General features: G+C 39.5%; 4 protein-coding genes across 5 annotated transcripts; all 4 read right to left on the bottom strand.

Moving 5' to 3' along the window:
• Positions 1–3498: 3498 nt before the first annotated feature.
• On the bottom strand, positions 3499–6414 carry LOC145483582 (putative skeletal organic matrix protein 5). Of its 2 annotated transcripts, XM_081462118.1 has the most exons (5): positions 6160–6414; positions 5309–5441; positions 5097–5145; positions 4253–4379; positions 3499–4151 (listed from the first exon to the last, which is right to left on the bottom strand). In XM_081462118.1, exons 4-5 carry the CDS (start codon positions 4349–4351, stop codon positions 3636–3638), a joined length of 615 nt encoding a protein of 204 aa, XP_081318244.1. In that variant the 5' UTR covers positions 4352–4379; positions 5097–5145; positions 5309–5441; positions 6160–6414; the 3' UTR covers positions 3499–3635. The 2 variants fall into 2 exon arrangements, with proteins under 2 accessions (XP_081318244.1, XP_081318243.1); XM_081462117.1 differs by having other exon boundaries at positions 5097–5441; positions 6160–6286.
• A 4644-nt stretch (positions 6415–11058) lies between these two features.
• Positions 11059–12177, bottom strand: LOC145483585 (putative skeletal organic matrix protein 5). The gene is made up of 2 exons (XM_081462120.1): positions 11762–12177; positions 11059–11666 (listed from the first exon to the last, which is right to left on the bottom strand). Exons 1-2 carry the CDS (start codon positions 11858–11860, stop codon positions 11148–11150), a joined length of 618 nt encoding a protein of 205 aa, XP_081318246.1. The 5' UTR covers positions 11861–12177; the 3' UTR covers positions 11059–11147.
• Positions 12178–12352: 175 nt separating this feature from the next.
• Positions 12353–16012, bottom strand: LOC145483584 (abnormal pharyngeal pumping eat-20-like). The gene is made up of 2 exons (XM_081462119.1): positions 14788–16012; positions 12353–12456 (listed from the first exon to the last, which is right to left on the bottom strand). The coding sequence occupies exons 1-2, from the start codon at positions 15017–15019 to the stop codon at positions 12404–12406; spliced, it is 285 nt and encodes a 94-aa protein (XP_081318245.1). The 5' UTR covers positions 15020–16012; the 3' UTR covers positions 12353–12403.
• A 4854-nt stretch (positions 16013–20866) lies between these two features.
• On the bottom strand, positions 20867–21607 carry LOC145484871 (putative skeletal organic matrix protein 5). The gene is made up of 2 exons (XM_081463506.1): positions 21481–21607; positions 20867–21385 (listed from the first exon to the last, which is right to left on the bottom strand). Exons 1-2 carry the CDS (start codon positions 21577–21579, stop codon positions 20867–20869), a joined length of 618 nt encoding a protein of 205 aa, XP_081319632.1. The 5' UTR covers positions 21580–21607.
• Positions 21608–21880: the final 273 nt, after the last annotated feature.

Genomic DNA, 21880 nt, shown 5'->3' with positions numbered 1-21880 from the left:
TACATTACGAATGTGTAGGATACAAAGAAATAAATCGTGTATCTTCCAGGAATAATTAAATTATCTCAGATATGCTGTCGCTTTCGTCGCCATACAGTTGACAGAGTTGGCACTTTTAAGAAAACCAATCATCTTTAGACATAATGTTTTCAAAATGCGACGCAACACTGTTGCGGAAAGGGGGATAGTTCTTTCTAGAAAAAAGTAGTGCGAAAAGCTGCTTGTTTGAGAGGCCGGCCTGTATTACTCTTGGGAAACCTTCTTCATTCTTACTCGAGCTAGCTCCTGTTGAGCTGTAGAGAAAACGGACTGAAGCGCCTCTAAATGACTGTCCAGCCCCTTCCGTCCGTTTGTTGATTGCAGAGCACTTCCAGCGAACCAATGTTGGTGATAGTGATGTTATGTACATCTGGTTTACCGTCTTCCAGTTGTAAGGGGCGGGAAGGGCGGATAGAACCGCTCCCTTGGTTTTTGTTCTGGTAAGCCACAGTAGGAAAGACAGTTACATTGAGGAGATAACCCCGTGTTTGCTCCACAAGGTGACAACCAACCTCGATCCCAGGCTCTCTCTTCTCTGCTTCCCTTGGTCGTTGAAAGAAAGACCCTGGTTGCGGCTGGTCACGTGACAACCTGTGACACAAACTTTTCCACCGGGGTAGAGTCAACCAATAATTTTAGTCGATCTTAACTGAAGCGAAAGAAAGGCAATCGCTAGCTACACCTTTGAAATCTTCCATTCCTATTGTAAGCTTCAAACAGGTCAGACGAAATATATCTATATATATCCAGCGTATTGAAGTATCACTCTGATTTCAATTCCAGCCGGTCGATTTACTACTAGAAGTAAAACTGTTTCGCTGTTTTATGTTGCCTGAATTAACCTCACGGCACATTGTTCGCTGAATAAAAAGATGTTTTATTAACCACTTTGCAAAATATAATTCTTGACTACGCCAAGGAACCGTGTTTCACCAGCTGTCTAAATATAAACTTACATAAACCTGATGCAGATGAAATATAAATGTGGGCTTATGCCTACAAAACAAAACTGCATTTTGCACTGCTGTAAATCAAATACAAGTCAGAATACTCGGTTAATCAGCCGTGTGACAGAAATACTTTTAACAATCAAAATACCGCACAAACAAACAAAATAATAATAATAATAATGAAAATAAATTACCTCCAAATTCAAAGATTCAAGAGACTGATCCACTGGTTTCACTTTTCGGTACATGACATGTTACATTTGCTAACCGACAAACAGTTTCTGCTCCATTCGGCTGCCGAATTTCTTTGTGAATGAGTCTTCTCTATTTTGAAGACGGCAGAAATCTTGTAGCATTCTTCATCGGCAAATTCGACGTCGAACCCCGATAGAGCGGCTAGTTTTGAGCGACTGCCCGAGGTTTCGAAACCCACAAAGTTTGTCACAGCAACAAACAAAACACTCTGCCATCCCTCCCACCCAACAGATTTTTTTACCACCCAGATTCTGGGTGGTTACGTGACCAGCCGCAACCAGGGTCTTTCTTCCAACGACCAACGGAGGAAGAGAAGAGAGAGCCTGGGAAAGAGGTTGGGTGAATAAAATTTTGTTAGTTATGACGTCATATAACGTCAAGTAACATCATCTAATCCGCCATCGTGGATTTCACTATTTTTGTTAAAAACTCAAAAAAGAACGGAAGTCAATACAAAATCAAGTCAAAATGCTTATGAAATGCAAGTACAAGAATTTCTGATATTTAATGAAGAGAACTGGAAAAAAGTGTAGAAATCCGACCGTCCGACAGTCCGACTGTCCGATTTGTCAAATGTCTTGGACGCTGCCATGGCAACTGAAGTTTTCTGAAGCTTATTTTGGATTACATTTTGTACATGTAGTTAAAATCGCCCTGAGTTGAAACTGAATTATTTTTTAAATGCTTAGGTAGTATGAGTTTTCTCTCCTTTCATTTGCATTTCTTTTGCCGTTGCGTAGAGTTGATATAATTCACTTACGTCTTTCGACCGATGAACAGCAGCCTCTTTCTATTCATCTTTGAGCGTAGAAACGTTGAAATTTCTTTTAACAAGATTCTATTTTAAAAACAACCACGTTATTACCAATCACGGCAAGGCGCAAAACGCACTTGAATGCAATCATGATCGGCCGTTGTCAAGGTGATGACACTTTTGTCGCCTTTCGGCCAATGGGAATTTTCCGTCTCTGGAGAAACGGGGAATTCACCTTTTTTCAAAGATCTCTACAGCCCCTCTATTTATCTCGGTCCCCTTCCCCCTGCCCAGTCAAGTCTTCCGTTTTGCGCTGGCGTCTCTCGAAATTCTATCCGCGCGTTCAACGATCAAATAGAAATAAGAGAAAATACAGGGCTGTGAGCAGTCGTTGTCGGTATAAAAGTCCTTAGTCGTGAAATACTGCCACGAAGAATCTCCTGCCCAGTCGCTGATATTTCCATGGTAACGTTGTATTTTCAACCGGTTATTCACCTTCGGACTGTCCACTGCGACGTGGAGTAGTTTTCGAATCCAGGCAAGGTTAAACGTGATTTGAGTTCAATTCGAAGGACACCGGATGTCTTCATAAGCTTGTTGATGGTGATGTTCCCAACTCACCTTGAATAGTTCCGAAGCCTTCTTCTTACTCGAGCTAGCTCCTATTGAGCTGTAGAAAAAAGGGACTGAAGTGCCTCGGAATGACTGTCCGGCCCCTTCCATCCGTTTGTTGATTGCAGAGAAATTCGAGCGAATCAATGTTGGTGATAGTGATGCTATGTACACCTGAGTAACCACCTTCCAGTTGTAAGGGTAGATAGAACCCCTCCCTTGGATTTTGTTCTGGTAAGCCACACTGGGGAAAAAACTTTCATTGAGTAGATAACCCCGTACTTGCTCTACAAGGTGACAATAATTTTATTGGTTTTGACGTCATATGACGTCAACTGACGTCATCTAATCCGCCTTCGTGGATTTCTCTCTTATGAAATGTAACTACAAGAATTTCTGATATTTGATGAAGAGAACTGCAAAATGTATAGAAATATGTCGATAAAGTTAAGTTTTGAAAAGACGATTTACTCTAAAATGCTGAAACTTTCAGTAGCTGCAGCTGTTCATTCATCCTTAACGGAAATTTTGATTTGTCAATTCTGTACCCATGATTCTAGACGTTGCAAAGGCAACCGCAAATTTCATGTAGCTTTGGCCAATTTCTGAAACTTAGCTTGAAATACATTGTGTACATGTAATGCCTGAGTTGAAACTAAATTATTTTTAAATGTTTAAATATTAAGAGTTTTCTCTCTTTTTATTTTTTTCGCAGGTAATTGACTTGTATTAAGAAATATATTAACTACGCTGCTTTTAATGTACATTTTCATTCAGCGAGTTGTGCCTAACCTATGTCGGAAGAAAATGTAACCACGAGGGTGGTGAAGATTGTCCATTCCCCGATGTATGCGACAAAACTAACAATGATAATAATTATTACTTGACGTAAAACACTGCGAAATGCTTTTCCATCACCATTCTTTATTTGTTCTACAGAACACTAATTCTCGCAAAATAGAAAAGTATGAATGCTAATCCACTGAGATGTTAAAAGCTTTTTCACACAGTACTAGTTCATGTCACTACACCAAAATATAACCCATGGCTTTGATGTGTTTGATTCCATTATCTGGTGAGTGAGTTGCTTCGTTTCCACACGTGTTGTTGTCATCATCGTCTCCTCCTGTACCAAACCCGATTCTGGAATCACAGCTGTTGCAGTCGTTTTGCTGGTTATTAGTGATGCCGATTCTTGCTTTCGATTGAAAATAATTATTTCCCACAGCATTGAACCCTTCTTTGTTACAGTTGAGCTGTAAGGAGGCCTGTGAGCCAATCAACTTCTTCCATGTGTTACGGCCCAATGAGGTGGCGCGGTATTGCCCGTCAGCGATCAGTGAGTACAGAGAGTTGGCCGTCTTGTTGATGACAATGAAGTTAGTCTGTTGACCGATCTTCATGCCGAGACAAATCTTGGAGAAGGATGTCTTCCAATAGGTTGGTAGCTTGGTCTCTTGTGTGTCAAACCCACTCCGACCTGCTGTAAGATTATAACCGTTTGTGTTGTTCCAAAAGTGAGAATTGTAGTGGAAAGTTGTCTGAAATTGAAAAGAAAATATTAGCTTTCATGTCGTTAAAATTTTTAAATGCTTATAACGTTCATATCATGTAACACATTGTTGTGGGTAGAGATTTGTACCTTATTGCCGTTAACCTTCATGGCTAGTGTCCATCCTCCACCTCCACATCCAAAATTTCCCATGTGACAGTAAACAGGAATCGTGTGCTCACTAAACATCAGTGGATACACTTGACTCTCTCTGGACCTGTTATAGGGGACAAAAAAGAGGATTGTGGAGGATGAGGCTTCTTAATCCTTGTAAAGTCAAAGAACCCAACGCCAATCCTTAAATTATTACTGTACGACCAGGGGATTTTCCCAGTCTAGTGATATATCGAGTTTCCACAGTCATACCGGTTTTGTACCTTTTGTACCTCTCTGAACCTGTTATAGAGAAGAATGGAGAGGATTGTGGAAGATGAGGTTTCTTAATCTTTACAAAGTGAAAGAACCCACGCCACTTCTCAGTTAAATTATTACTGAACGACCAGAGGATTTTCTCAATCTAGTGACATACGCTGTTCATCTCGCTCACTTCACTGGGTTTCCACATGTTCACAACTTGGCCGGTTAGCTTCGTTTGCTGCTGAAATGAAACGTGCAGCGCATGGTTTGCACGAGTAGAACTCCAAACAATTTAAATACCTTGCAATTACTGGTATAGTATTGTTGAACAAACAATTAGGGCTAAAAGTGATTAAAATATTAGAGTAATAAACTGCTGAAACTGAATTCAGTTGCGCTGTGGATTGCTCGATCAAATCGCTTGCAAAATAATCTCTCTTCCTAAACAGTAGTGTTTATAAAATAAAGGAAAGATAGGGATTTGCCTCAGCATCTTGAGCTGAAGTACTGTAGGAAGTGAATCGAGAGGTGAGCGAATCTGTTTAATTGTCAAAACGGAATTTAGCTGTGAACTTACTTGTGTTTGTCATACAGTTCCTTACAGGACACGGCAGTCACATTAAGGGCTGTAAAAAAGATTAAACTTCTGTCAGACATGTAAAGTGTTTTAAAATGCGCTTGTAGTGAAGGTTGCGGGGTGTACGTTTTACTAGCACGTAAAGGGCATAAACCTGATAATGTAGATTGAAAGTATGAGTACAAATGAGAGGTTTTTGTTGTGCTTCTTACGTAATGTTTCTTTTGTAAGAATATTTTCACAATGTACTCCGGTGTATCCTTCTGTACAGATACATTTACGGTTTCCGTCACACTGCTCCAAACAAGTGCCGCCATTTTGACAACCAACACAGCATGCGAAAGGCTGCTGAGAATGAAGATAGAAAAGAGATTCAGTTACTGGTCGATTGTCTTTGTTTAAAACGGCTGGTTTTTAAAATACCATTGAAGGCTGAAAGAAACATTGGGGTCACTCTTATCTCAACGCAGAAGAATATAATATCTTGCTCAGCGATATTTTAAATTTATAAAGAAGGAAAATTTGTTAGTTAAAAATGACCAGTCTTAATGAACGAATGCAGAGGGTGGCTATAGCCTCTACTAGATCTGACATTTTGTATTCATTTGGCGAGGGAAATTTCATTTGTATCAGGGAAAAGTCAGAAAATTTTTGAAAAGTGATGTCTGTGTCAACCATGTCAGACATGCCAGGTAGATCGTACCCGAGGTAGGAGGAATGAAGAACTCTCTTAGTTAGGCAGCGGTGTTATATTTAAACTAGAGTCTCCCGTTCCGATCGTGGCCGGCTAATGTTATCATAAATTAAAACAGCAACCTTGTTCAAGGTATGTTGGGTACTAAGGAGTGACGTAGTGATGAGAGCGCTCGCCAGCCTCCTACCAGTGTGCCCCGGGTCCTAATCTGGACCCGTGCGGCGTTATACCCATGTGGTAAAGCAAAGAAAACAGGAGACATCTTCACGTAGGCTGTTTTCGCCTACACTGTAATGCATTTTATAGCATCATTATCCTAGAGTAACGTATTTTTGAAGGTGTGCATATTTTGACGCCTCGAATACTTACCTCAAACTGATAGTAACTGAAACCATCCAGGCCAATGAAGTTTTCAAAGTTCTTTTGCTTTTTCTCGTCATTGATCTGACACACGTGTCGTAGCGATGTAGCGTGATCCTCGTAGTTGAAGGAAACGCACCTGGACTCGCGTATGCAACGGTGAGCACAATCGATCACCGAGGTGACCTGGTACTTACTGATCACGTGATTTATCAGCACAGCGTCTCCAGGCAAGACAAAAGAGAAAGAAAGAAAAAAGATAACACAAAACCGTTATTTTTATGTAATTTGATCGCCTTCGGTTACTGTATTGGAAACATGTTTTACTTCGGAAATAAACTGTCGCTCTTAAGTAAACAACCCACCCTGGGAAAATGTCTAAAGTTGGGTCGCGTTCACTAACGATTTGGCGACAACTGGTGGAGAGCGAAGACGTACTTCTCATTTAACTAATTAGAGGACAAATACCATCGTCAAAATATAATAGTTTCTGGAAGTCGTACATAGTACGAAGTAGGCTTAACCAAAGTTGTGATAAGTATGCGACTCTTGTTGCAATTTGAGATCGCAAGAGAGCTTGGTGTGGAATCCGATGGACACCTCTTCACAAATGTCTGGCATTGAAAGCGAGAAACTGTATTTAGAAATACACTTACTTTGACGTTGAGATTGAGTCACGGTTTTACCCTTACATTATAAGTACAGGGAAGCAATTTGCTTATCAGTACAAAGAACTAATAATACAAGGACTTTAAACGCCTAGATACCCGCTTGCCCTCAGAACAACGCGCGCTAGTCACCTTTCGTGATGCTTCAGGTAAAATCGGAGTTTTTCAGCCGGACCTCAAAGAACACTCGAAGAATAATCCAAACTGGTCTTAATACATGTTTTACAACAACATTAAAGTATTCAAAAGGCAAAGTTTCAAGTAATTTGAAGTTACGGCACATGTCGAAAAATATCTCTGAATTTTATTCGTAAATTACGAATTTGACCTGGTAACTCAAAGGGATTTTTTGAAGATTTGTTTGTTTATTGTCGAATGGCGCTCAAGTCAAGTTCTAACCTGTTCTGGATAGCTGAATACTTTGTCTTTCAAGGAAAAGTATCGATAAATTGTGGTTCTCCCGCTTTACACGCAAACGCAAATTAAGTTTAGGTTTTTACTTTTCAGCCTTTGCCGTGTTGCCATTTTGGCGACCGTAGAGTGGAAAATCGTCTTCTCGAATTGAAAGCGCTTCGAGCTCAAAAAAACTATATCACGTTTCACATCTGCCTTGGAAGGGCTATTTGTGGACGAAAAGAGAGAATAATCGATTTTTCGACTTCTGCCGCCAGATTTAAATTATGCTCGATTTTTGGTGACATTTGCTCTTAAATTCATCGAAGCAGCTCGCTACTAACGAAGCAGCAGTACAACGGTTTGTTAAACTAAAGGAGGTTGCGATGAGCAACGAAACAGAAAGCGAACCTTTGTACATCTCTCGTACTTTGTATATTTACTTACAGATCTTCCCTCTGCTATTTCATTTGTTGAAGGGAGGAATTAGGCTTACCAGGGCAGGTGCCATAAGTTATTGTTTTAACGGAACTTTACGAAGGTCGCTTGGAAATGAGTTCAAACTAACCGCAAATTAAAATGCTGATATAGAGAATCTAAAAAAGACTACAAGGCGTTTTTGAGATGGTATACGGTATCTTTATCATGCAGTTAGTTAAATTGTTGAAAAAAAAAAAAAAAAATGACGTGCAAAACCAAAACAATTTCGAGTCTAAAAAGAAAGCAAGGCAGCCTTTTTTCGTTTTCTGTTCTTGCGAAACTGAAATACTGTTGTGTTTCAATTTTCATCCTCCCTCATTTTATTGGCCTGTATCGATGGCCAATGATTTCTTAGGGTTGCTTGATTCATCTGCGTAAACTGCAACCGTCTGGAGCAACTAAAACCGTGTTTAACCTTTAACAGAAATCCATGTCGTACTTCATTCACAAGAAACATTGCACTTGAACTGACTTACCTTGAGCTTTCTTTAAGAAAAACCGCTTAGCAACACAAACGTCTTCACCTCGTGCATGATCCCACCATTCGGTGAAAAGAATCCAAAACACTGCAAGCGTCACTATGAAAATCCCCATCTCAGACACAAGCGTCATATCCACTAGTAGAAACTGTTTTTGAAAATAGCGCCTAAAGAAATGTGATTTACTTAAATCAGGCTAAATATGATCAAGCGATATGACGGGTTGCATGTTAATACCATCAACATAATTGGAATGACATTCAAGTTGCCGCTAGAGTTTGAGCAATTCAACATGCACGATTTTGGGGAAAACCTACTGTCTAATGCGTTACTTGTACCAGAACTCAGCTAACTCGCAGACGATTGAGGGATTAAGATAACGGAGATGAAGACATCAATTGTCGATTAGAGACAAAGGGAACTTTCAATGAATTGAACGATGAAAGAATCCAAACTTTAGCAGATGTTTTGTTCGCGGATGAAGAAATGAGGTGTATGTGACATAAATAATATCTTTATTTATAAGTACACCTACTTGGCTCCAACCAGGATAATAGACAGACACTTCACTTATTAGAGGAGACAAGTTACTATAACATGGGAAAATATGACAAAGATAATTCATTCCAGTTTCTCTTTTAAATCTGCAATGGGGTCAATTTCTGTGCACGAGTAGTAAAAAAAACCAGAGAGATTTGGTATTCCGCTTTGAAAGTTATCAACAGTTGTTAGCGCATAAGTGTCTCCAAACAAAGCGAAAGCTCTGTATATTTAATTACAGCTCGCTGGCAGTTTTACGAACCTATAATGAGAGGGGGAACAGCCAAATGTTAGTTTAGAGTCACCACCATATTGCCGAGTTCATCAGTTGGCAGTGCGATGGTTCGAAAAAGAAGGAAATAAGTTTGGCAGTTTAAAGTAAATCTCATTGTTTCTCGGTTGTCATCAGTTCTCGTGCAAGTTTTCACTTTTTCCTGTCTTCTGTTCACAATGACCCATCCCAAGCCAACGAAAACTTTACGACACGAAGTAAGCCTAACTGACCAGGATAAAATTCTCGTTAAAATTCTAGTAAAGAACCAAAAATTTCTTATATTCAACTGAAGAGCCGCGTTTCCAATATATACAAAAGCTGGATGACCGAAATATAAACAATAATAAATACACGAAAATTAAAGTCAATATTGAAAAAGAAAAAAAGGTTGTGGATACAAACTCAGTTGTCAATTACAGTTTTTGTGGTAATAAATTACGAATGTGTAGGATACAAAGAAATGAATCGTGTATCTTTCAGGAATAATTAAATTACTCCAAATATACTGTCGCTTTCTTCGGCATACAGTTGACAGGGTTTGCACTTTTGGGAAAACCAGTCATCTTAAGGGCCCATTAACCGATTCATGCGCGCGCTCACGCGCGTTGCTAAGGAGATGAAATTTCACTTCCGGTCACTTACGTCAGCCTGAACACGGAAAATAAAGGCAACTCAAAAGCTTGCAAATTCGCATACATTTTAGATGTTTTTCTTTGTGTTTCACAAAATGCAAAGCAAAAAAAGTACAAGCAAAGACAAAATAAGAGAAAGACAGAAAAACAAGAGCAATAGAAAGAGAAAAACTAACTCCGGTGGCTTTGTGTGATCTCACCGAAGTGCGCTGGTAGTGTACATTGCGCACGCGCTGATAGGGTAACTTCCAATAGATATCGGGCGCACTTCCGGTTTCTTTAAATGCTAAAGGAAACGCGGTTTTCATTAAATCCAGCCTTTTTCGACGATTTTCGATTAAAGCCAACGTTGGCAACATAGCTATGCATTCCTTTTTCAGAAAATTACGAATTTTTCAATATTTTGAAATGCTCTCAAAATCTGACCTTTTAGAAATGAAACAAAATCGATGCATAGCGTAATGAGGATTTAAATTAAAATATTAAATCAAAGAAAAAAATCTGGAGAAAGAAATTTGCCTGGGAGCTTTTGCATTTTTTCTGTCACATGACCATGGGCGTGGCCTGATGACGTCATCACTAGTGTTACTGGTCATGAAAAAGTTGAAACACATGAAATAACTCTGAACTAACTAAAAATGAGGAGGTTAGATGAGACTGAATTTTCCTTAGCAACGGGCTCTAAAAGATCGGTTAATGGGCCCTTAAAACTGACATAATGTATTCAAAATGCGACGCGACACTGATGCAGAAAGGAGGATAATTCTTCTAGAAGAAAGCAGAGCGAAAAGCTGCTTGTTTGACAGGCAGGCCTGTGTTCCTCTTGTAGCGATGGTCCAGTCGTCACTAAAGTGGTGGGCCATTTAATCGGTCGGCTCGTCGGTCAGTTAGTCAGTCCGACCGTCCGATTTGTCAATTGTCTAGCTCTGGACGTTGCCATGGCAACCGCAAATTTCATGCCTCTCATCCTAACTGAAAGTTTCTGAAGCTTAGTTTCGATTACGTATTGAACGTGTAATTAAAATCGCCCTGAGTTGAAACTGAATTATTTTTAAATGTTTAAGTATTATGAGTTTTTTCTCTTTTTCTCTTTTTTTCGCAGATAATTGACTTCTACTAAGAACTGTTAACTACTCTGCCTTAAATGTACATTTTCATTCAGAGGGCTATCTCTGACCTATGTGGGCAGAAAGTAACCGCTAGAGTTGTGAAGATTGTCCATTCCATGATGTGTGCAAAAAAGATAAAAATGAGAATAAAAAATGCTTGACTTAAGACACCACGAAATGTTTTCCAATCACCACTCTTTATTTATTTGTTCAACAAAACACTGGTAAATTAGCTGATGTGTCATTTCATTATGCAATGTCACAGCTGAATAGCTAAGCGTACGTATGACAGAAAAAAACTTGTATTATATTGTATTGTACTCTATTGTATTGTACTAATTCTCGCAAATAAAAACGCATCAATGCTAATCCATTGAGATGCTAAAAGCTTTTTCACACGTCATGCACAGTACTAGTTCATGTCACTGCACCAAAATATAACCCATGGCTTTGATGTGTTTGTCTCCATTATCTGGTGTGAAAGTTGCTTCGTTCCCACACGTGTTGCTGTCATCATCCTTTCCTCCTGTGCCAAACCCGATTCTGGAGTTACAGCTGTCGCACTGATTTTGCCCGTTACTAATGATGCCGATTCTTGCTTTGGAATAGATATAAGAAGTACCCACAGCATTGAACCCTTCCTTGTTACAGTTGAGCTGTAAGGAGGCCTGTGAACCAATCAACGTCTTCCACATGTTACGGCCCAGTGAGGTGGCGCGGTATTGCCCGTCAGCGATCAGTGAGTACAGAGAGTCGGCCGTCTTGTTGATGACAATGAAGTTGGTCTGTTGGCCGATCTTTATACCGAGACAAATCTTGGAGAAGGATGTGCTCCAGTAGGTTGGTAGCTTGGTCTCTTGTGTGTCAAACCCACTCCGACCTGCTGTAAGATTATAACCTCTCGTGTCGTTCCAAAAGTGAGAATTGTAATGGAAAGTTGTCTGAAAATGAAGAGAAAATATTAGCTTTCATGTCGTTGAAATTTTAAAATGCTTATAATGTTCATATAACACATGGCGTAGGGAGAGGTTTGTACCTTATTGCCGTTAATCTTCATGGCTAGTGTCCATCCTCCATCTCCACATCCAAAGTTTTCCATGTGACAATAAACAGGAATCGTCTGCTCACTAAACATCAGTGGATACACTTGACTCTCTCTGGACCTGTTATAGGGGACAAAAAAGAGGATTGTGGAGGATGAGGCTTCTTAATCCTTGTAAAGTCAAAGAACCCAACGCCACTCCTTAAATTATTACTGTACGACCAGGGGATTTTCCCAGTCTAGTGACATATCGAGTTTCCACAGTCATACCGGTTTTGTACCTCGGCCGGTTAGCTTCGTTGGCTGCTGAAACGAAACGTGCAGTTGATGGCTTGCACGAGAAGTACTCCAAACAATTTAAATACCTTGCAATTACTAGTATAGTATTATTGAACAAACAATTAGGGCTAAAAGTGATTAAAATATGAGAGTAATAAGCTGCTGAAACTGAATTCAGTTACGCTGTGGATTGATCCATCGAATCGTTTGCAAAGTGGTCTCTCTTTCTAAACAGTGGTGTTTATAAAACGAAAGAAAGATAGGGATTTGACAACATCTTGAACTGAAGTACTGTAGGAAGGGAATCGAGAGGTGAGCGATTCTGTTTAGTTATCAAGACGGCATTTAGCTGTAAACTTACTTGTGTTTGTCATAGAGTTCCTTACAAGACACGGCAGTCACATTAAGGGCTGTAAAAAAAAAAAAATTAAACTTCTGTCAGACATGTAAAGTGTTTTAAAAAGTGCTTGTAGTGGAGATTGCGGGGTGTACGTTTTACTAGGGCGTTAAGGGCTTAAACCTGATAATAGCTTCGTTAACACGGGAATCCTGAATCCAGTTACAAACCATGATAATGCCGGCGTAAGGGTTTGAGAGTGACAAAGATTTGGTGTCCTTCGCGGATGATATCACAGTCATAAGTATAAGCAGGTTTGCGCTAGAACATGCCGCAAATAACACGTGCATTTGGCGTATTCATGGAAAAACGTTGTTGGTACGACTGAGGTCTGTGTGTTAAAACCTCTGATGACTGGGCTACCTTGTCCTCTAGCTGTTATTGGCGGTAAAACAAAGCTGCAAATAACACGCGCGTTTTGCGCATTCGTGGAATACCGTTGTTGGTCCGACTAGCTAACTTTCGCTGAAGAAATCATGGTCAACAGTACGCGAATAATTTCTTGCTTGCAGCTACATCGACCAAGCAAATTAAAGTTTTCCTGGTTTACTTGGGGTGAGAGATTCGTTCATTTCCAACTAGCCTCCTCAGTTGAAGGGATTTGTTTTTCGCTCTCTTTTGCTGGAAAAATTAGTTTTTATAAATTAAAAGAGATAAAAAACGTTCTCTGGTAAAATTGTTTAAAGTTGTGAGCTTTCAACAGCCAGTCTGCTGTCTTCGACGGACAAAAATGAAATGATAAAATAGACGTAAAAGTTTTGAATATAACAAGCGAATGGCATATATTAAATAGAATACCTGGGAAAGAATGTGAGAATGCTAAAAGTGTGAAATTAGTGTTTGTTTAAAAGAATGTTATATTGTCCCGGCAGAGGGCACGAATTGTTGTCGTCCTCGGCCGTTTTCGCTGTGTGCCAGGATTCCAGCGTCTTTCTAATGTGGCTGTTGCCTTTGTCAATTATCTCAGCATGGTTAAAGTCGATGGTATGATCAGAGGTCCAAGCATGTTTCGCTACATTGGAGCCTTTAGCACATTGTTTAGTATTTCTGATATGTTCTTTTCGCCTTGTACTAAACAATCTTTTTGTCTCGCCGATGTAACTCCAGGGACAAGACCCACAAGGGATTTTGTAAACAACATTCCACTGGTCGTCGACCCGAGGTCGAGACTTGGGAACAGGGAACTCTTGTTGTAGTGTTTTGCATTCTCACATTCTTTCACACGTATTCTATTTAATGTATATGCCATTCGCTTGTTATATTCAAAACTTTTAGGTCTATTTTATCATTTCATTTTTGTCCATCGAAGGCAGCAGACTGGCTGTTGAAAGCTCACAACTTTAAACAATTTTACCAGAGAACGTTTTTTATCTCTTTTATAATGAATCCTGGTATCCGATCTTCAATATTTTTAATTAGTTTTTAACTGAAAGAATAATGGCCGACCCTCGTACCGAGGTATTCCTGTAGTTCGATAACTTGTCAAACTGGCATTTCTGCACCTGTTATTATACTGATTATCTAAAGGCAAGTACCTAAGACCGGCATGGCGGCAAAGAATTCTTTCATTTCTACGATTGCAGCTTTACATGTCTGATATCTTCATTGCGTGTACATGGTTTAATTTTTAAGGACGGAAAAAGTTTATGTTGTCAATATCTCCCCTCACTCGATTTCCAGTGAGACCGATAGACTTTTTAACTTGCCAACCACGAATTGAGTCGACTCGTGCGAACTGTGTCGATCCGTCAACATTTACTACCACGCTTTCACGCTTTAAGAACGAGGAAGGTTCGATCGACTCGATTCGTCGACTATTTTAGAAGAATACTACATGCGCTTAGAAGACCCCCTCCCCTCCCCCCGCTTATGCGCCTCCCAGTTATAGACCATCTTCTTGTAAACTAAAAAATACATCCGCTTATATATAAGCCCCCCCCCCCTCCCACCACGGATATAAGTCCTCCTGCTTTCCTTGTTTTGAAGCTTACTTGAAAACCAGTTTGTGAAAAGCCTATTTCCATCAACACAGCCATAGCTTGTTTCGAAACGGTTTTTCATTCCTGGTATATAAGCTCCCTCGGTTATATGCCCCCCTCCGTTTATAAGCTCATCTAACAGCCTTTACAAAGTTGTATGAGCCCAGGACGTATAAGCTGCAGTTTACGGTACATTGGATGCAATGGGCATGGATGGGGAGAGGTAATTGGCTGCTCGGCTCCACCAGCCCCTATGCATGGTTGTTCCAGGCAGCCGCTGCATCAATCAGTTTAAATATTGCCTGTAAATTATGATGTACATTGAACGTATGAGTGAAAATGAGAGGTTTTTGTTGTGTTCTTACGGAATGCTTCTGTTGTAAGAATGTTTTCACAATGTGCTCCGGTGTACCCTTCTGTACAGATACATTTGCGGTTTCCGTCACATTGCTCCAAACAAGTGCCGCCATTTTGACATGAACCAACACCGCATGGGAAAGGCTGCTGAGAATGAAGATAGAAAAGAGATTCGGTTACTGGTCGATTGTCTTTGTTTAACACGGCTGGTTTAATACCATTGAAGGCTGAAAGAAACATTTGGGGTCACTCATATCGCGACGTAAGAGAATATAATCTCTTGCTCAACGATATTTTCAGTTTATAAACAAGGAAAATTTTTCAGTTAAAAATGACCAGTCTTAATGAAGGAGTGCAAAGGGCGACTGTAAGTGCAAGCTTGAAGCCTCTACTAGATCCGTCATTTTGTAATTTATTTGGTCAGGGAAATTTTATTTTAATCTGGGAAAAGTCAGGAAATTTTGAAAAGTGATGTCTGTGGCAACCATGTAAGACATGCCACGTAGATCGTACCGGAGGTACGTGGAATGAAGGACTCTCTTAGATAGGCAGCGGTGTTATATTTAAACTAGAGTCTCCCGTTCTGATCGTGGCCGGCTAATGTTATTATAAATGAAAACAGCAAACTTGTTCAAAGTATGTCGCGTACCAAGGAGCGACACAGTGGCGAGAGCTTTCGCCAGCCTCCTACCAGTGTGCTCAGGTCATAATCTGGACCCGGGCGGCGTAATACCCATGTGGTAAAGCAAAGAAAACAGGAGACATCTTCACGTAGGCTGTTTTCGCCTACACTGTAACGCATATTATAGCATCATTGTCCTAGAGTAACGTATTTTTGAAGGTGTGCATATTTTGACGCCTCGAATACTTACCTCGAACTCATAGTAACTGAATCCATCCAGGCTAATGAAGTTTTCAAAGTTCTTTTGCTTTTTTTCGTCATTGATCTGGCACACGTGTCTTAGCGATGTAGCGTGATCCTCGTAGTTGAAGGAAACGCACCTGGACTCTCGCATGCACCGGTGAGCACAATCGATCACCGAGGTGACCTTGTACTTAGTGAGCACGTGATTTATCAACACAGCGTCTCCAGGTAAGACAAAAGAGAAAGAAAAAAAAGAGATGACACAAAACCATTATTTTTTTGTACTTTGATCGCCTTCGGTTACTGTATTGGAAACATGTTTTACTTCGGAAATAAACTGCCGCTCTTTTGTAAACAATCCACCCTGGGAAAATGTCTAAAGTTTGAGTCACGTTCACAAACGATTTGGCGGCACCTGGTGGAAAGCGAAGACGTACATCTCATTTAACTAATTAGAGGACAAATATGATAGTTTTTGGAAGTCGTACATAGTACGAAGTAGGCTCAGCCAAAGTTGTATTAAGTAGACGACTCTTGCTGAAATTTGAGATCTTAAGAACCACACTACAAGAGCTTGGTGTGAAATCCGATCGACATCTCGTCACTAACGTCTTGCATTCGAAGCGAGAAAACGTATTTAAAAATACAGTTTCTTTGACGTTGAGATTGAGTTGTTTTACCCTAATATTACAAGTACAGGCAAGCAATTTGCTTATCAGTACAAAGAGCTAATAATACAAGAACTGTAAACGCCTACACCCGCTTGCACTCAGAACAACACGCTGTAGTCCATTGTTAACTTTTCGTGACGTTTTAGGTAAAATCGGAGTTTTTCAGACGGACCTCAAAGACTACTTAAAGAATAATCCAAACTGATCTTAATACATGTTTTACAACAACATAAAAGTAATCCAAAGGCGAAGTTTCAAGTAATTTGAAGTTATGGCACATGTCGAAAGATATCTCTAAATTTTATTCGTAAATCAGAAATTTGACCTAGTAACTCAAAAGGATTTTTTAGAAATTCGTTTATTTATTCTCGAATGACGCTCAAGTCAAGTTCTAACCTGTTTTGGATAGCTGAATACTTTGTCTTTCGGGAAAAAGTATCGATAAGTTGTGGTTCTCCTTTACACGCAAACGCAATTAAGTTCAGATTTTTACTTTTCAGCCTTTGAGTGTTGCCATTTTGGGGACCGTCGAGGCGAAAATCGTTTTCTCGAATTGAAAGCACTTCGTGCCCAAGAAAACTGTATCAAGTTTCATATCTGCCTTAGAAGAGCTATTTGTGGACGAAAAGAGAGTTAAATCGATTTTTCGACTTCTGCCGCCAAATTTAAATTTTGCTCGATTTTTGGTGACGTTTGCTCTTAAATTCATCGAAGCAGCTCCCTACTAACGAAGCAGCAGTACAACGGTTTGTTGAACGAAAGGAGGTTGCAATGAACAACGACAGAGAAAGCGATCCTTTGGACATCTCGCCTACTTTGAAGATTTACTTAGAACTCTTCCCTCTACTATTTCATTTGCTGAAGGGAGGAATTAGGCCTACCAGGGCAGGTGCCATAAGTTATTGCTTTAAAGGGACTTTATGAAGGTCGGGGCATGGTAATGTGTTCAAACTAACCGCAAATTAAAATGCTGATATAGAGAATCTAAAAGAGACTGCAAGCCGTTTGTGAGATGTTATACGGTATCTTTATCATGCAGGTAGTTAAATTCTTGAAAAAAAGATGACATGCAAAAATTAGAACAATTCATAGTCTAAAAAGAAAGCAAGGCAGCCTTTTTTTCGTTTTCTGTTCTTGTGAAACTGAAAAACTGTTGTTTTTCAACTTTCATCCTCCCTCACTTTGTAATACCTGTCGCACTTTGAGATAAAATTGTCGCACTTTTTAACATCTGTCACACTTTGTAATAACACTAGTCGCACTTTGTAATAAAAAAAGCTGTCGTATTTTGTAATAAGAGACTGCCGAACTATGTAATAAATCAAGCTGTCGCACTTTGTAATAATTACCGTCGCATTTTGTAATAAAGTTCGTTTAAATAATTCTTTTTAATTTCGAGAGTTTGTGGGTAATCGTAAACGATGTGGGCACTCGGAGATAGGGAATACATCCCGCTGAAGTTTACGTGGGGAGAATGGCTTGAACGAAGTTCTGCGATCAATGGACGGCCATCGTATTCGCAGGCTACACTCTCCTTTTTTTTTATAAGAACATGTAGAATTTGGCTTTATAGGATTTTCTTATATCATGGGGCAGGCCTGTAGTTGTCCAAGCACCGTTTGTTATTGACTCACGAAACAATACATAAATGATCCAACAGAAGAAACAATGAAGCTACAGGTTACCAGAGCCAATGAGATTACAGGTCTGGAGGAAGTGCTGAACTTCTCATTTCAGGTAATACATCTTTTTAAATTTTGGGGGAAATCTCAAGCTCAAATTTCTTATAAAAAAAGGTTTTCTAGAGAACAAAGTAGCGTGGTAATGGCAACTCCCCATTTCAATTTCGTATCTTATGAGTGACATTGATTTGTAGCTGTCAGATGGAAGAAGTGTCCATAGCACATAACTTTCTTCAAATGCTGTCTTTTTCAAGTTAACGTTTAATATTTGCGATAACTTTGCAGATTGAGAGATGTTTCGCTGCTTGATACGCATTTATTGTAAAATTCATCAAATTACTTGGATGTCACACACATTGATTGAGAGTTCACTTGCGTGTAATAATTAATTTTTGTTAGCACGTAAATTGTTTCAGTGTAACCATAAAAACAACAAGATATATGAAAATATATGAAGATATGAAACTTTTGTGTCGATTCACTGAAATAACAGAAATTTGACTTTTTCAGAATTGCTTGAAGCATTGCAGACACAGTTATACTTACGATATGCTTTCTATTTCCCCCAAGTTCGTAATCTCAGGGAACTTTATTACAAAGCGCCACAACAGTTATTACAAAGTGTGACAGCTTAATTAATTTATTACAAAGTGCGAGAGTCTCTTATCACAAAATACGACAGCTTTTTATTACAATGTGTGACATGTATTACAAAGTGCGACAATTCTACTGCAAAGTGCGATGGGTATTACAAAGTGTGACGATTATTACAAAGTGCGACAGAACAGGCCTGTATCTATGGCCAATGATTTTTAGGGCTGCTTGATTCATCTGCGTAAACTGCAACCGTCTGGAGCAACTAAAACCGGGTTTAACCTTTAACAGAAAGACAAGTCGTACTTTATTCACAAGAAACATTGCACTTGAACTGACTTACCTTGAGCTTTCTTTAAGAAAAACCGCTTAGCAACACAAACGTCTTCACCTCGTGCATGATCGCACCGTTCGATGAAAAGAATCCAAAACACTGCAAGCGTCACTATGAAAATCCCCATCTCAGACCCAAGTGTCATATCCACTAGAAGAAACTGTTTTTGAAAATAGCGCCTAAAGAAATGTGATTACTGAAATCAGGCTAAATATGATCAAGCGATATGACAGGTTGCATGTTAATACCATCAACATGATTGGAACGAGATTCAATTTGCTGCTAGAGTTTGAGCAATTCAACATGCACGCTTGTGCGGAAAACCTACTGTCTCATGCGTTACTTGTATCAGAACTCAGCTAACTCGCAGGCGATTGAGGGATTAAGATAACGGAGATAAAGACATCAATTGTCGATTAGAAACAAAGGGAACTTACTTTCATTGAATTGAACGATGACAGAATCCAAACTTTAGCAGATGTTTTATTCGTGGCTGAAGAAATGAGGTGTATGTGACCTAAATAATATCTTTATTTATAAGTACACTTAATTGACTCCAACCAGGATAATAGACAGATACTTCACTTATTGAAGGAGACAAGTTACTATAACATGGCGTCACGAAGATAATTCATTCCAGTTTCTCTTTTAAATCTGCAATGGGGTCAATTTCTGTGCACGAGTAGTAAAAAAAGAAAGTTTTATCTGGTATTCCACTTTGAAAGTTATCAACAGTTGTTGGCGACTAAGTGTCTCCAAACAAGGCGAAAACTCGGTATATTCAATTACAGTTCCCTGGCAGTTTTACGAACCTATAATGAGAGGGGGAACAGCCAAATGTCAGTTTAGAGTCATCACCATATTGCCGAGTTCATCAGTTGGCAGTGCGATGGTTCGAAAAAGAAGGAAATAAGTTTGGCAGTTTAAAATAAATTTCATTGTTTCTCAGTTGTCATCAGTTCTCGTGCAAGTTTGCACCTTTTCCCCTCTTCTGGTCACAATGACTCATCCCAAGCCAACGAAAACTTCACGACACGAAACAAGCCTGACAGACCAAGATAAAATTCTCGTTAACATTCTAGTAAAGAACCAAAAATTTCTTATATTCAACTGAAGTGCCGCTTTTCCTCTATACGCAAAAGCTGGATGACCGAAATGTAAACATTAATAAATACACGAAGATTAATGTCAATATTAAAAAAAAAAAAAAAAAAAAAGATTGTGGATACAAACTCAGTTGTCAATTAAAGTTTTTGTGGTAATAAGTTACGAATGTGTAGGATAGAAAGAAATGAATCGTGTATCTTTCAGGAATAATTAAATTACTTCAAATATGCTGTCGCTTTCGTCGGCACACAGTTGACAGGGTTAAAACCTTTGGGAAAACCAGTCATCTTAAAACATAATGTATTTAAAATGCGACGCGACACTGATGCAGAAAGCCGGGAGGATAATTCTTTCTAGAAGAAAGCAGAGCGAAAAGCTGCTTGTTGACAGGCAGGCCTGTGTTCCTTTTGCAGCGATGGCCCAGTCGTCAATGAACTGGTGGGCCATTTCATCGGTTGGCCCGTCAGTCAGTCAGTTAGTCCGACAGTCCGATTTGTCAACTGTCAATCTCTGACCTATGTGGGCAGAAAGTAACCACTAGAGTAGTGAATATTGTCCATTCCCCGATGTATGCAAAAAAGATAAAAATGACAATAAAAAATACTTGACGTAAGACACCATGAAATGTTTTCCAATCGCCACTTTTTATTTATTTGTTAAACAAAACACTGGTAAATTAGCTGATGTGTCATTACATTATGTAATCTCACACCTGAATAGTTAAGCGTATGACACAAAAAACTTTTATTGTATTGTATTGTACGAATTCTCGCAAATAAAAACGGATCAATGCTAATCCATTGAGATATTAAAAGCTTTTTCAGACAGTTCAAGTCACTGCACCAAAATATAACCCATGGCTTTGATGTGTTTGTCTCCATTATCTCGTGAGAAAGTTGCTTCGTTCCCACACGTGTTGCTGTCATCATCCTTTCCTCCTGTGCCAAACCCGATTCTGGAGTTACAGCTGTCGCAGTGATTTTGCCCGTTACTAATGATGCCGATTCTTGCTTGGGAATGGACATAAGAAGTACCCACAGCATTGAACCCTTCCTTGTTACAGTTGGGTTGTAAGGAGGCCTTTGAGCCAATCAACTTCTTCCACGTGTTACGGCCCAGTGAGGTGGCGCGGTATTGCCCATCAGCGATCAGTGAGTACAGAGAGTTGGCCGTCTTGTTAATGACAATGAAGTTGAATTGTTGACCAATCTTCATACCAAGACAAATCTTGAAGAAGGATGTGTTCCAGTAAGTTGGTAGCTTGGTCTCTTGTGAGTCAAACCCACTCTGACCTGCTGTAAGATTATAACCGTTTGTGTCGTTCCAAAAGTGAGAATTGTAGTGGAAAGTTGTCTGAAATTGAAAAGAAAATATTAGCATTCATGTCGTTGAAATTTTAAAATGCTTATAATGTTCATATAACACATTGCGTGGGGAGAGGTTTGTACCTTATTGCCGTTAATCTTCATGGCTAGTGTCCATCCTCCATCTCCACATCCAAAGTTTCCCATGTGACAATAAACAGGAATCGTCTGCTCACTAAACATCAGTGGATACACTTGACTCTCTCTGGACCTGTTATAGGGGACAAAAAAGAGGATTGTGGAGGATGAGGCTTCTTAATCCTTATAAAGTCAAAGAACCCAACGCCACTCCTTAAATTATTACTGTACGACCAGGAGATTTTCCCAGTCTAGTGACATATACTATTCATCTCGCTTGTTTCACTGGATTTCCACTGGAGTTTCCAGAGTTCACACCTTGGCTGGTTAGCTTCGTTTGCTGCTGAAACGAAACGTGCAGTGCATGGTTTGCGCGAGTAGAACTCCAAACAATTTAAATACCTTG

The sequence above is a fragment of the Orbicella franksi genome, chromosome 4, assembly GCF_964199315.1.
Source record: "Orbicella franksi chromosome 4, jaOrbFran1.1, whole genome shotgun sequence".
Taxonomy (NCBI): domain Eukaryota; kingdom Metazoa; phylum Cnidaria; class Anthozoa; order Scleractinia; family Merulinidae; genus Orbicella; species Orbicella franksi.
Note: the sequence above shows the minus strand (reverse complement) of the source record. Positions and strands in the feature narration are given on the sequence as shown.